The sequence below is a fragment of the Diabrotica undecimpunctata genome, chromosome 3 (assembly GCF_040954645.1).
Source record: "Diabrotica undecimpunctata isolate CICGRU chromosome 3, icDiaUnde3, whole genome shotgun sequence".
NCBI lineage: Eukaryota > Metazoa > Arthropoda > Insecta > Coleoptera > Chrysomelidae > Diabrotica > Diabrotica undecimpunctata.
The window spans coordinates 74847878-74864602 of record NC_092805.1 but is presented as its reverse complement, the minus strand read 5'-3'; the positions used below and the strand labels follow the sequence as shown (position 1 = coordinate 74864602).

The 16725-nt window shown below is 31.9% G+C and overlaps 1 protein-coding gene across 3 annotated transcripts in view; it reads right to left on the bottom strand.

The window, feature by feature from the left end:
- The window catches only part of LOC140436905 (protein Fer3-like), a 242164-nt gene that overhangs the window by 211766 nt on the left and 13673 nt on the right, over positions 1 to 16725 (bottom strand). For all 3 annotated transcript variants that reach the window (XR_011950321.1, XR_011950320.1, XM_072526072.1), the window contains exon 2: positions 1052 to 1187. Coding sequence is in view for 1 of the 3 variants with exons in the window: in XM_072526072.1 (XP_072382173.1) it covers positions 1052 to 1187 (136 nt within the window). In the remaining 2 variants the exon portion in view is untranslated. The remainder of the gene's footprint in view (positions 1 to 1051; positions 1188 to 16725) is intronic.

Sequence of the window (16725 nt, the reverse complement as noted above, 5' to 3'; positions counted from 1 at the left end):
TACAGAACTTAAATTGTTTTTTTTACTTTATTGTGCAGAAAGTTGCTTTTTTTAAGTTGTGTTAATAATAATATTGTTGTAGGTAATGCTGCATTGGAAAGTCTGGAGCTACCCGATTTAAAAAAAAATTTCCTTGCAGTAAGCATTTTGTCCAAAAATATCTAAATGCAAACCAAAAAAATATAGTGAGGTAGAAGATGAAGGTTTATTAACGACACCACGCGTTTTTTATACGTATTCGATAGCAAAACAACCTCAACCAGTGCCAATAGTGTTTCGCAATACATACATTGCTTATTTTAGGTCATGAAAACAATGTTACAATCAATTTCTATAACTATTAATGTAAACAATTTTGTTTTGTTTTTTTTTATCTTGAATTATTATTTCGTTAATATTGTCTATGTGTAGATATTAGAATTTTGATAAGTGGTATATAACTATTAAAATAATGCGAAATTAATTTTTGCAATATCTATCACTTTGTAATTTAAAATTATTTCATTAATAAACAGCTCAAATCGGGCGAGTTGATTGAAAAAAACATTCTCATTTATGTAAACAGAAATACAAAAATGGTGTTTATATCATAAAATACATAAATAAATAAAATAAAGGATACTATTTATTAAAGTGTTGTTTTATTATTCCTTTTATCCCAACACATAGATTAATTTTTCCCTAAATATGTGTTGCCTCTTGTTGTGGCATATCGATGTGTTTATTTGTTTCAAAAACATTATCAAAAAGCCTATATAATCTATTCTATAATTATTAACAGCTTGATATTAATAAATACGCGAACCTTTGTTAATGTGTATTAGAAATATTTGAATTATCGTAGTATAAATTGGTTAAACTGTGGTATTATCTTTAATAATCAGAACTCATTCTCTTTTGGTACTTACCTCTTATCAAATTGAAAATTCTTTATTTGAAATTTAGTCCTCCAGATCGGGGGATTTATTTTAAAAACACGTTTGGAGGCTGCGGCGTCAAATAAACAATTTTTAATTTTAAAATTGTAGTTAATTTTTCTTCGTTTTCTTACCTAGATCCGAATTAAATGCAGTTAAGAGGTCGGGATATCCACTCAAAGCACTGTTTTGGGCAGAAATGCAGTGATGTGAATCCCATATACCGGGGTAACCATTTAGATCTGCTGGATATACTGGAAAATCTGGACCCTAAAAGAAGTCATGAGTATTATTTAACTAGTTATACAAAAGGAATAAAAATATATTATTTGTTAGTGTCTATTATTTTTGCTTCCTCACTTATATTACTATAGTTCCGTCTAAACGAAGACAACAAAAATTAAATTATACAGAACATAAAAATAAATAAAGCGTTATTTTTCTGGTATTATTTTTTATACATACAACTGTGTTTTTCATTATATGAATAAAAAGAATAAAACATTTATGTCTTTAAATTTAATTTAAATAACTAGATTTTCCAAAATTTACTATTTCTTTTACTTACTAAAAGATTAAAATTTACATTTGTTGTGAGGTTCACAACTTAAACACTAATAAAGGATTTATGTATATGTCACAGTGGTGTAGGATTGTGTTATGTAATTGGAACGACTGTGTCTAAGCTCATGGATGGGAGATGGTTCTTGATCACTAGTCCTCATAAGACACCTAACTCCTTACGGCTCCATATGCCACACCCAGACATCTACATTGGTCTGCAGGCTAAGCTAAGTAAGGGTAGCCAGTTATAAAAAAAATTTCACCGAGTGATTGCCGATATAAGCAATCCCACACTTACTGACCAACGGTTTCGGGCATACAAGCTGGTAAGGGGAAGGTACTCTTTTGTTCTGGAGCTGAAAAATGAGTCTCGAAGAAGCAGGAACTGAGTAATTGTCAACTACATAAGGATGTAGAAGGCAACGAGAAACCACAGCATTAAAAAATTTTGGAGTATTCCAAATTACCCAAAATAGCAGACATACATTTAGAAAGGATCCTTAGTCCGGAGGACCCCTTAAGTGGGAAGAGATTGCAAATAATCTCCCGGTGTCCAAAAACTCAAATATACAATAAAATAATCAGAACTGCTACATGTACACAGTCTGCATTCAGCATTAAAATTTTCCAGTGTAGACATGAAAATGTACCGATTGAATATAAATATTCTAGGCCTGAGTGAAGTGCGATGGCCCGAGCCGGCGAAATAAATGCAAAACATAGTCTTCTACTATTATGATAATAACGATCCGACTCACTACAACAGAGTGGCTACGCTCCGGATCGCGTGATGGTTCTGAGCTCAACACATTTCACAAAGTAATGAACATTGTAGGTATATAGATATACATACATATATATATATATATATATATATATATATATATATATATATATATATATATATATATATATATATATATATATATATATATATATACATATATGCCCGTATGAAATATAATAACGAGGACCTAGTTGAAAACTTCCATTTCGAATTAGAAGAGGTTATGCAACTGACGAAGAAAGGTGAAATAACGATCATGATGTGGGATTTCAATGCAAAAGTGGGAGCAGGAGCAATAAAAAATACCGTTGGAAACTTTGGACTTGGCAATAGAAACAACAGAAGTGACCGCCTAATGTAATTTGCACGAAACAACATCTCTCTATAGTAAACATATTTTTTAAGCTACATTAATTATTAGCGTTATTGCCTAGATATGAACATCACCAAAATGAAACATACAGTTTTCTCCAAATTACAAATACCGAATACATGACAAAATCGTGTCATTTTTTAGATACCTGGCTGCACTAATGAATTTGTGATTCGACGAAAGAGGTCCTTTGACGAAAGAGGTCCTGAACAAGCTAGGAAGACGTTTATCGAAATAAAAAAGTTCTTCATTAGGCGAGATCTAGACACAAGACTTCGAATCCGAACCACAGTGTTCTGCTAGGTTTTAACGAATTTATTACCACCCTAGTAATTATTAACTCCTCAACTGCCTCTTATGAAAAGCCAATAATTCTGTTTATTTAAAATTTAAGGTGAAAAAATATTCTTTAACAATTTCACTCTCCTTTACTTATAACTGAAATAAAAACTGTTCTGTTAAGTTTAGACTAAACTTTGATCACCATGATAATTTTTACCAATAAACCAATCTTATTTGGAAACGTTCCTGCTAGATTAATATTCGAGCCAGCGGAGTTAATAAAAATTATTTATGAAATACCACAGTGTTCTGCTAGGTTTTTACAAATTTGAAGGTGACGAAAAATCTATTTTTTCTGTTAGTTTAAAATTTATGGCGATTTTTTTATATTCCACTTTACTCTACTTATAATTGAAATAAAAAAGTGTTCTGGTAAGTTTTTGTTACACTTTCACCACCATGATAATTTTCCACCACTAAAGCAATTTTATTTGCAAACGTTCCTGCTAGCTAAATATTCGGGCCAGCAGAATTAAAAAATATATATTCGTGAAGTACCACAGTGTTTTGATAGGTTTGTACAAATTTATTACCACAGTAGATAAGGCACCACTTCGCTCCACTTTTTTCCCCAGATTCTGGGGAAAAACCGCTCGGAAAAGCGGGAAAAAAATTCTCCTTATGGAGAATATGGCAAATTTCCCCAGACCCCTGACACAGATTTCCCCAGATTTGACCTAACCTAACGTAACCTAACCAAACCGAACCTAACCGCAACGTGAAGATAGCGTCAATTCTTCTTCTGCTACGAATTCTTCTTCTTTTACGTTTGACCTAACTTAACGTAACCTAACCTAACTTAACCTAACCTAACCTAAACGTGAAGATAGCGTCAATTCTTCTTCTGCTACGAATTCTTCTTCTTTTACGTTTGACCTAACTTAACGTAACCTAACCAAACCTAACCTAACCGCAACGTGAAAATAGCGTCAATTCTTCTTCTTTTACGAATTCTTCTTCTTTTACGCAACATCAATTCTTCTTCTTCTTTTACGCAACGTGAAGATAGCGTCTATTCTTAACCTACGAAGTGCGTACTATCAAAGAAAAATAATAATAATAAAAATACAAGTTATAGACGAAACCTAAGATAGAGACCAAGAAACGAATACACACAGTATAAAAAATACACAAGTTATACGCCTTTATATAAAGACAGAGACTAAGAAACGAATACAGAAAAGTATAAAAAATAAAAAATTGCTACCCTCTGTGTGTGTCTGCTACCCTCTGTGTGTGTGTCTCTGCTACCCTCTGTGTGTGTGTGTGTGTGTGTGTGTGTGTGTGTGTGTCTCTGCTACCCTCTGCTACGCTCTGTTACGGTATATGTGTCTTTGCTTATTAATTTTTCACTTCTTAACTACTAATTGTGGGAAGTGAATATTAAGCTATTAAGCGGAAGCTTGAATATTAAATTAGTTAATTCAAATAAAAATTTTGAAATACCACATGATTCTGCTCGATTTTTACTAATTTTTTGCCTCTCAACTAACCCGTGGTAGCTTAGCTTAAAATAAAAAAAGTAATTTTTAAATATCACTGTATGCTGCAAAGCTTTTGCAATTCATTTACCACCTTCACAATTGTTTACAGACGGGATACCAAACGAGTTACTGAAATATTGTGGAGCAGCAATGACAGAACAATTAACAACATTAATTATTAAAATTATAAAACGCAATAAAATACCGGAAGAATGGAAAACGAGCGAATTAATTCTAATATTCAAAAAAGGAGATAAAAAACAGCCAGAAAACTACAGAGATATAAACTTGTTAAATACTACGCTAAAACTTACAACTAAAATTTTACAAGTGCTAATAAATCAGAGGAAAAGTTTAGCAGATGAACAACAGGGTTTTCGTAGTGAAAGATCGTGTACAGATGCAATATTCGTTATAAATCAAATTACTGAGAAATCACTAGAGTATAATAGACCAGCATTTCTGTGCCTGATTGACCTAAAGAAAGCGTTTGACAGACTAAGACTCAAAGATGCAATCCATCTTCCGTATAATAAAATGGAAGTCAGAATAGACGGACAACTTACAGAACCTATAGAAATAGGCAGCGGAATAAGACAAGGGGATTCATTGAGCCCCATGCTCTTCAATTTGATCATGGATAAAATCATTAAAACTGTTAACAAGGGAAGAAAATACAGAATGGAAAACAAAGAAATCAAAATACTCTGTTACACAGACGACGCAATATTGATAGCCCAAGATAAAGATAATCTGCAAAGACTGGTCTACAGATTTAACATTTGAGCAAAATAATTTAATATGACTATCTCATCTCAGACAACTAAAACAATAGTAGTCAGCAAAGAACCAACCAGATGTAAAATAGAAATTGTTGGCATCAGTATTGAACAAGTAATGGAAATAAAATACCTGGGAATTACACTGTCTAGCTATGGAGACCTAGACAAAGAAGTGAGATATCAAGTACAAAAAGCAAATAGACTGATAGGATGCCTTAATAACACTATACATATGGCGAAATAGACACATTGACACTGAGATGAAGTCAAAAATTTATAAAACCAGTGTAAGACCAATAATGATTTGCGCCTCAGAAACAAGACCCGACACAGCCACAACGCAAAGGCTACTGGAAACGGCAGAGATGAGAGTACTGAAAAGTATTACAGAAAATACGCTGAGAGACCGAAAGAGAAGTAAAGATAGAAGAAAATGTAACGTACACAGTGTATAAATGAATATACATAAAATAGAAAAAAATAATGGAATAACCACACAAGCAGAATGGAGGAAACCCGTGTCGTCAAAATAGCAAGAGATAAGTCACCAATCGGCAGAAGAAGTATCGGACGACCGCGCAAAAGATGGAGTGACAACCTTTCATAGAGGTATTAATCCGTTAATCAACAAGCAGAATTGCTTATAAAGAGGAAGAAGAAGGAGAAGACAATTGTTTACCCCTCTATAAGAAGCCAATCATTCTGGTAGGTTGAATTTTGAACTGACAAAACAAAATTATAAAAGGTATTTTTAATCATTTTTTTGTATTGTACTTTTACTTCAACCTTTTACTATTTTGTGCTATCTTTATATTTTTCACCTAACACACTGGGCATAAATTCCGCACTTTACGTTCTAATTTTGGGGGCATAAAGTCGTACTTTCTCGTCCGGTATAAAAAATGCACGTCCTCATATTTCAAAAGTTAAAAATCAACTATAGACGTGATCGTGCGTAGATGAATGTGCACCGGTGTATGCTATTAAAAATTACTCAAAAACTATTGTACTTAGCATAAAACACACCAACGGACAGTAAATAGGCGCTATATTTGCAATTTATTGCCAAAGTTAAATAATAGTGAAGAGAGCGGTATCAATCTAAAATCCGATTAAGACAGCAGCCCCCACTCCTTGATTGGCGGTACACTTCGCTCAGGTCTATGGATGTTCCCAATAAATAAATATAGTTTTTTTAAATCTCTCCTTATCTAGAAAAACTACTTTCCATTTTGAGTGAGACTGCCACATTTTGTGCTAGTGAAAGTATTGAAAGTTCTTATTAAATGTTCTTACCGATAATCCTTTCTTATTTTTATCTTATCCTAGGTTTTTCTCAGTGATCCATTAGGGGAGGAGGACTTTTTTATCAGTAATCCTTTCAGCAAGCAATGGGGGAGGTAAGGATCGGGACTGGAAGTCTTAATCCTGTATAAGTGGGGGAGGGTAAGGATCAAGACCGGAAGTCTTAATCCTGTATATGTAGATGGGGGTGAGGATCAGGACCGGAAGTCCTGATCCTTAACTCCATCTACTTATAACTACTTCTTTCTCTCTGCTATTCTTAAGTCTTCTTCATCTTTTTTAACCATTGTCATTGTTTCTCCTGCATATAATAATATTGGCCTAATTATGGTGTTATAAATGCTCATCTTAGTTTTCTTAGTCAGTGTTTTGCTTTTAAGTAATCTTTTGTTTGCAAAATAAACTTTATTCGCTGCTAATATTTTTTCTTTTATTTTGGAGTTCCTTTCTCCGGATTTGCTTATTGTAACTCCTAGGTATTTAAAGTATTCTACTTCTTCAAACTCAGAACTTCCTATTTTAATTTTTTCTTTCATTGGTTTTTTCCCTAATCTTAATATTTTTGTCTTTTCTTGATTTAATCTTAGCCCCATTACCTCCCCTTTCTTTCTTATTTCTTCTAGCATTTCTTTCATTATTTTTCTGTTCTTTGCAATAATAGCAATATCGTCTGCATATGCAATTATTTGACCACTTTTTGTTCTGAGATTTTCGTTATTTATATTTCGTAGTACATATTCTAATGCTAGATTAAATAGCGTTGTTGATATGAATTCCTCTATCTCTCCTCTTTGTGTCTTTATGCTTATGTTTGTAGTTCTTATTGTCATTTCTATTAACTTTCTGAGTTTATGTGGAATTTTTAATTTTTTAAGTGCTATCATTAATCCGTTCCTTTTAATTAAATCAAATGCCTGTTTGAAGTATATGAATAACATTTCCAATTCTAATTGATACTCGTTTGCTTTTTCCATTATTTGTTTTATTGTGTGTATTGCATCTATTGTAGATCTTCCTTCTGTGAATCCACATTGGTACTGTCCTACTGTCTTCTTTGTGATCTTTGATAACCTCTTTTTTATTATTGATGTCAATATTTTATATGTTGTATTTAGTAACGTTTTTCCTCTATAATTTTCACAGATCTGTTGGTCTCCTTTTTTATGTACTATTATGATCTGCCCTACCTCCCAATCCCCTGGCATTTTCTCTTCTTTCCATATATTTTTCAATAGTGCCAGTATTTTTCCTCTTAGTTCCCTTCCTCCGTATTTTATTAGTTCCATATTAATTCCATCTTTACCAGGGGCTTTTCCATTTTTGCTTCTCTGTATTACTTCATCCAATTCCTCTAATGTTGGTTCTTTTGAAATTTCGATGTCTACTATTTAATATTTTTATATATTTCGTATACTATTTCATCTACTTCATCTGCTTCTTTTTCGTGCACCGTTTACTCCTCGTTATGCATTTTTTCTTCTGTTGTTTCCTCCATCAAGAGCTCTCTGTAGTAATCTCTCCATTCTTGCTTGTATTTTTTGGTCCTCTATTATCACTGTTCCCTCTCTATTTTTTATTCCGTTTGTTTTGCCCTTGTATTTTTTGTTTTGTTCTTTAATCTTTTTGTAAAAACTTTTCGTATTTCTGTTTGTTCTTTCCTGCTCTATTTCTTGCATTTTTTGTCTACCCATCTTTTTTTATTTTGCCTTATCACTTTCTTAGCATTCCTTCTTAATTTTTCATATTCTTCTCTGTCTTCCTCTTTATCTGTTCTTAGCCATTTATTTCTGGCTTGTACTTTTTTTCCTGTTATTTCTCTACATTCTTGGTTATACCATCCGTTTTTTGTTTTAGCCTGACTTTTACCTATCTGCATATTTGCACCTTCTTCTATTGATTTTTTGATCGTCTCCCATTCTGTGTTTATATCGTCTGCTTTATATTTCTCTTTTGTTTGAACTGTTACTGCCTCTTCATATTTTTTTCTCACTTCTTCATTACTCATTTTATTGACATTCCACTCTTTATGTTATTTCTTTTATTTTGTTTCAATTTTAACTTTTTGTCTTATAGTGGCTGTGACCATGTAGTGGTTTGAATCTGCACACGCACCTCTGAACGTTCTTACACCTTTTATTGACGATTGTTTTATATATATATATATATATATATATATATATATATATATATATATATATATATACATATTTAGAGATTCTACAGTATTCACTGCCTTCCCTCGCTCAACCGTTTCCATCACTCTCTGTTGTGTTCCATTCTCCATCATTTAGGCCTCTTTTACTCATGGCGTCGTCTACTTCGTTCCTCCAGGATTTTCGGGGTCGTCCTCTTTTCCTCTTTCCTATGGGAATTCGGTTACTCTCTTTATCCATCTGCTGTCGCTAGTTCTTCTTACATGTCCATACCACTTTAATCTTTTTTGTTCTATATATGTTTAGTATGTCTGTTTCAATTAATGTTCTTTGCTTTATTTCGTCATTACTTCTCCTATCCATTCTTGTTACTCTGCAGCATCTTCGCAGGCATTCCATCTCTGTTGCTACTATCTTACTGCTGTTTTTCTTGTTTATGATCCAATTTTCAGCCCCATATGTCATAATACTTCGCACTAATGTTTTATAAATCTGCGTTTTTGTCTTCATATTTAGGTGTCTATCCCACCATACTGAGTTAAGTTGTCGGATTTCTGTTCTTGTTTGTCCTAATATTTGTGTAATTTCTTCCTCTGTTGTTGCCTTTTTCGTGATTATAAACCCCAGGTATTTGAATTTCTAATTTCCTTTGATTGTTACGTTGTCATCAATCTGTAGATCTTCTATGTCTTCTTCACTTGTAGATAGGTACTCTGTTTTCGCGAGATTAATATCTAGGCCAGCCTTGGTATATTCTTCTTGTAGTTTCTTCATCATGTAGCTGATGTCGTCTTGGTCTTGTGCAATCACTACTTGATCATCTGTAAAGCTTAACGTATATAGGTATTCGTTCCGTACCGGTACTCCTATGCCTCTACTCTACTGACGATTGTTTTCGTTTATTAATCATTATGTGATCAATTTGACTATATGTTTTCTGATCTGGTGACCTCCATGTTACCTTATGTATTTTAGGGTGTTCAAATTTTGTTGAGCTTATTAACAAATTTCTTCTTGTTGCTAGATTACATAGTCTTTGCCCATTGTCATTCGTGTTTTCGTGTATTGTATGCTTTCCTGCAATTTGTTGTAAAAAGTCCTCTTTTCCAATCTGGGCACTGAGGTCTCCTAATACAAATATGACATCTTCTTTGGGTATTTTTTCTATCTCCTCTTTGACCCTATCATAAAAGATTTCCTTCTCGTCTGCATTGATTGTTTCTGTGGGGGCGTATAAATTCAAGACTGATATATTAAATGGTTTGTTGTTGACTCTAATATAGGCCATACTTTCGCATATTGGCTTGAAATTTATAATTTTCTTTCTTAGGTGCCTTAGTATCGTAAATCCCACGCCTTTTTGCCCTTGCTTCTTTCCTCCTGAATATAACATTGTAAAGTCTTGTTTATCAATCTGTCCCTGTCCCTCCCAGCGTAATTCTTGCAGTGCTGCAATATCTATTTTATACTTTTTGAGCTCTGTTCCTATTTCTAGCAGTTTTCCTGAAGCTAGCATAGTTCTTAAATTCTATGTGCTTTTTTTAACCCTTTATTTTTTTTTGTTCTGTTGTCTTCGTCTTTTATTTTTGTTTTCTTGTCTATCTTTCTTTATTTCACTTTTGTTGTACCCGAGTTTAACTGCAGTCATTTTCTGTTTCTTTGCCTCGTCCGTCAACGAATAATGCATCCTCTCATCCCTTGCTAGTTTTTTGAACCACCTCCATGATTGTCCTCCAGCTGGTTGGTATTTCTATTCCATCTCCTTTCTAGACCATCTATTATCAGTTTGTTAACTTTAATTTGACACGTTTACCTTTCTTTATTTCATTTTTTGGTATTCTTCGTATTTCCTTCTGTATTTGTAATTCCTCTGTCGTTAGATCATCGTTTATATATTTTTTTTCTTTTTTCATTTCTTTAAGTTTACTTTCGTTTTCCATAATTTTTGTTTTTTCTTCTTTGTTTGACAGTCTGACTAAACATGTTTTATCTCCTCGTTTCACAGCTTCTTCTTTATTTACGGTAATATTTTGCTCTTTTGTCATAAAATTTCCTATTACTTCTTTTAGTATTCTTCTATCTCCAGTTTCTATTGCCATTCCTTGTATTATCACATTATTTTCTTTTCTTATTATATCCAGCCTTTCAAGCCGTCCTTTTGTATCATTCAGATCCTTTTTGATTTGTTAATTTTCTTTCCAGATTTCACTATTCTCTTGTTTTAGTTCTGCTAGTTCAGTTTTGAGTTCCCTCATTTCTTCTTTGTATTGCTTTTGTTCCGTTTTTACTTCTTTTATATCAGTTTTTAATTCTTGTAACTCTATTGTTAAATTTTTTATCATATTTAGTATTTGATCTATATTATTTTCATCTCTGTGACTTTTAACTGGGCTTCTTTGTACTATTTTACTGGGACCAAATAACAGTTCCTCTTCTTCTCTATTTCTTTTCCGATTGTCATCGGATGTATTATCATCTGAATCCATATTTCTACTGCTACTACTCGCGATAGAGCCAACCTCCCCACTCAACGCGTCGAAGGAAGATGGTTCTCTAAAGCAGTAGCTTGTAGTAATTTATTTTCACGTTTTCTTCCTGGATAAATTAATTTTCAATTAAAATAATTGTCAGTTACTTTGGAACGGTTTCATGTAGCAACGCCCACCTCTAGCTTTAAAACTAATATTCTTCTTCTCATTGCGCCGTCTCCTTTCGAAGGTTGGCGATCCAAATGGCAATTGTAGTTTTGGAAACTGCTGCGCGAAAGATCTCTGCTGATGAGCGGTCGAACCATCTCCTTAGGTCTTTCAGCCACGAGTTCTGGCGTCTTCCTACTGATCTTTTGCCCTGTACTTTTCCTTCCAGTATAACTTGAAGTAATTCATATCTTTCGCCTCTCAGCACATGACCCAAGTATTGCATTTTCCTCTCTTTGATTATTCTTAGTAATTCTTTTTGTTTACACATGCGACGAAGTACCTCAACATTAGTAACTCTTTGTACCCATGGAATCCTCAACATTCGTCTGTAGATATACATCTCAAAGGCATCTATTCTTTTTTCTATTTCAGAGTCCATTGTCCAACTTTCACAGCCATACAGTAAGACAGAAAAAACGTAACATCTGATCATTCGGATTCTAAGCTGTAGACTAAGGTCTGATCTTGTAAAAAATATTTTAATGCTCATGAATGTTTTCCTTGCTTGTTCGATTCTTGATAGGATTTCTTTTTTTGGATTACACTGACTATTGATATAACTAATATATTAGCGTTAATTACCTGGGCCGGTTTTGTTTTTAGTTTTTTGTGTTGAGAGTAAATAAAATTTCCTTCGCCTTCCTAAATTTATAGAGGTTATGCACTTACCTCTCTTCCAATGTCTGCTATAATTACCATTAACACTTTTATTCTTCTATTACACAGTGCACGCAAAATCAGCACAATTATCGACTCACAGTAACCAAAAATTGAAATTATTATGGAGCAGAATTTACACACGTCTATTCCTTACACTAGAGATGAGACCTCCCTACATAATTTACATAATAATTATAAAATGTGCGAGAAACATTTTGAACTGGTATACATGTCCAAAGGAAACAAAAGGAAGGCCTTATTTGGACAAGCATATCCTACGATTTTCTCGCACAGTCAATATTCACAATACATAGACGAACCATTAAAGAAAGTCATAAGGCTGGAAAGTAGAGGTAGATACTTTTTATTTATTCACAATTATAATGGCTCATTATAAAAGTCATATAAAAATTAGTATCTACTTATATAAGTTGTTTGTTGTGTTTCATAATATAAACAGGATCTGGAATTGTGAAATTTAATGATTTTTTAGCAGCCTTATTAAGAACATTAGGTATATCTTATGGTTACATACTGAGTAATATTTATGTTGTGGTTTTAGGTATAACAGAAATAGATAATGTGCAGCCAGTTGCCATTAAAAATCCAACTGATGATAAACATAGTATATCTGATACTTTGATGGAAGAGTTTCTGGTAACAGGTAATTTTATTTATTGCTTCTACAACTGTCTTATGCATTCAACTAATCACTAATAAGCATTAACATATTATATTTGGTCATTAAATATATATTTTTATATTTCAGATGTTGATGTTAATAGGCAGGAAGTGTCTACCAGGCCCCATACTCCACAATCCTTCACCCCATATGCACAATCAGCTGCAACCCAAACCTCCTCAAAGTTATATGGTGGTACACCACGAAAATGCAAAATGAGGTTGAAAATAAACACTTTAAGTACGAATGTAAAAAAGCATGTACCTCCTCCAAAAAGAAGGAAGATGATAAAACCTATTTAAATAAATTTTATCAAATGTGTGACAAGTTATTAAACAAGCCCCTAGCACAAATAGTGAAAGCTCAAGCAATTTTAAAAACCAAACCTCCAAAAAGTAGAAGGTATTCTGATGAATATAAACAATTTGCATAACACTATATTTTTTGGGCCCAAGAGCCTATGCTTTTATGGAAAGAATATTGTATTTGCCCTCAAAACGAAGTCTTCAAAAAATTACTGAAAATTTGGTCTGTAAACCTGGTTTGAATAATGACTAAATATTATGCCCTAAAGTTAAAAGTGAACACAATGATATGTCAGGACAAGTACTGTAGTATTTGTATTGATGAAATGTCTATTAAAAGTAATTTATTTTTTGATACAGGTCGTGACGAAATTGTTGGTCTATATGATATAGGAAATGGGAAAAAGGAATCAATAGTTAGACAAAATGTACTTGTGATAATGGTTCGAGGCTTATATTCAAATTGGAAACAACAACTAACATATTTCTTTGTGAGTACCTTTGAAGCAAATCACCTTCTTCCTATTATAAAAGAATGTATTTCTAAACTGTTTCATTCAGGTGTATCGTTCATTTTATTATTATTATATTATTCATGTGAATTGTCTTGTTGCTGATATGGAATCGAATTTTCTAAAATTGAGTAAATTACTGGGGATTTCTCCAAATAATTTAGAATATGATGTCAATGGACAAAAAATTGTTTATATATTTGATCCATGTCATTTAATTAAAGCCACTAGAACTTAACTTAACTTAACTTAATTAATAATGTTTTTTATTTTGATGACAAAAAAACATCTTGGTCATCTATAGAAATTTTTTATCATGAAGATAAAAAGCAGTTTTATAAGTGTGCACCAAAACTAACACACTCCCATATATGTCATACATCTTTTGAAAAACTGCGAGTAAAACTAACATCTCAAATTTTAAGTGACACTGTTGTTAGTTCTATGTATACATATATTTCTCTTGGTATTCTTCCATCAGATGCATTGGGAATAATAGAAATTATTGAAAAATTTAATAATTTGTTTGATATTTTAAATTCTACTGAGAAGAATAATACTAACAAATTTAAAAATGTATTTGAGGGAACTGATTTTCAGATCAATTACCTAAATTCTATGATAGATTTGGTACATAAACTGAAAATTTAAAGAAGAGAATTCTTACTTTACCAGAGAATTTAAAACAAATTAAGAGTTATAAAAAACATAGATCTAAATATGAAACTAAACAATGGATTGGAAACAAAACAACACAATTCTGTGAAGAACTGATTAATTGATAATAGTAATAAATAAAAAATATCTAATCTAAATAGACTTTGTTTACCAACGACAACATTTCTTGAATTTATTGACATATTTATGTCACATGCTATATTTTTTAAATGCGCATATGTAACTGTTTATATTTATACATTTGTTAAATATTTGCTTGTTTGTATATATATTCTTTTAGTCTCACGCACAAGGGGTGCTACTTTTATGGTAGCTCTACTTCAGTGATATTTCATGTTTATTTAGTGTTCAGTATGCTTATTTCTTGTAAATCTATATTATAATGTAAGCTTCCTAAATAAACATTATTATTAGTATTAATTACAATAAATTTCTATTATTATTGTGTTTTATTACAACTTTTTACCCTTCCCTACCACAAAGGTGATATATCCAGGCGAATTTAATGTAGTACTGTACAACCAGAAGTTTCAGAGACCCCAGATGTACAGAAAGAGAAATCGAAGGCGTATACGTGTATATTAATTACAATAAATTTGTATTATTATTGTGTTTTATTACAACTTTTTGCCCTTTCCTACCATAAATTTGATATGTCCTGGGGAATTGAATTTAGTACAGTGCAACCAGAAGTTTCAGAGACCCAAATGCACAGAAAGAAATCGAAGAAGTATACAGTCATTCTAGCCGCAGCTGCAGAGTTTCACATTCAAAGAAATTCCTCAAAAAGAAACAAAAAAAGTCAGCAACTTAAGATATAGTTAATAGAAATTTCAAGAGTATAATTCTGTATTGATAAGTAAAAAAGTCTTGTCAAAAATATAGATTTTGAGTGATGAAGTTTTTTATTAACCTTAAAAAAAAGATACAAAGTAATAGAAATCGACTGCTTTTCATCTCTATTTTGAAATTAACTCTCAAAATCAATTGCTTTTTATCCGTGTTTTTTAACGTACTAAAATACTTTTAGTACGTTAATTTGTTTGTTAAAAAAAACCAATCGATATTTTTAGGACCTTTTTAATTAATTATCAGTACAGAATTAATATATAAGTTATAGTGAATTTTATAGAAAAAATCCAATTCATACAAAACAGATTCTACTTAAAAAAATAATTACTTCGTTGCTCAGTGTAACTATAATTTGACTACAGTTTTGAACGACTTCCTCAGTACTTTTCTTAGTGTACTAAGTAGTTTAACTGTCACTGTCACTCAGAAATTTCTGTCCTCCGAACATCAAAGGTACCGACAAAGCTTTCGCTTCTTGTTGGGTTGGTGTATTGTGTGGTAGGTATATTATTTATATAACTATATAATAATAATTATAAATTATTAAAATACATTTAAAATTTAAAATACAAAAAATAATTAATTTTATTATAATTTCATTTAATGGTGATAAGGGGCTAACAAGTATAAATATTATTTTTGTAGTTCACCCGTCCACTTTTCCGTGACGGCATTTTACAAATACCATTACTTTAAAAGCTTTTTACTTCTTCTTGATATGTACCACCTATAAAATGCTTTACAAAATTTTGATCTTCCTTTATAATCTATTCATTTTTCAGCTCTTAACGTTAATAAACAATGGAAATTTGTAATGTGATTTAAAAAAAATGGTATCTTGGTTCCTATAGGTCATAGATGGTTTTGTTGTTTTTTTTTGAAAATTCTGTTTTTTCGCCAGCTTTTGATTAAGCCTACTTACAAGCATGTGCAAGCACATTTGACTTGAAACATGTCAAAGATATTATAAGCTAAAAAGTCAGTCCTTTTTCATACTGATCTTTAAACTCCATTCGCTTAGCTGGGGCATATTTTGACAGATTCATTGTCGGAAACCTACAACACAACAATTCCTACTTCTCAGTATTAATAGCTGAAGTATCCTACTATTACAGACTTCTTTCTTTAAAAAAAGAAGAATTATTCTAAATAGTCGAAGTGTATACTAAACCCATCAAATTTTGGGTAGTATATATTTAAAAAATATATATTTAGTTGTTATAATTTAACATAACTATTTATTATATGGTGCAGATAAATAAATATTGATTGTCAGTAATTCGCAAAGTTCTATTTTATTTACTATTTAGTTTGTTTACTATTAATATTGGCTATGACTACGTGTGCTTGGTTGTATAGTAATTTCCAGCCACTTTTAGTCTGTCAAAAAGTAACTACCTTCGCAAAAAAATAATTACTAAATTCACTAGACAGTTCGGACTGGGAATAGTGAACCGAGTTTAATAACAAATTTAATAAAATGTTGCAATTTTCTTAATATAGCTTAAAAAATGAACCTTTATAAAATTGAGTTCGATTTACAAAATACAAGTGTGTATACCGAATACAGAGTGACTGTCTGGGCAAGTACTAGGGAAGACTGTCGGTTCTACAATGCTATAAGATATGC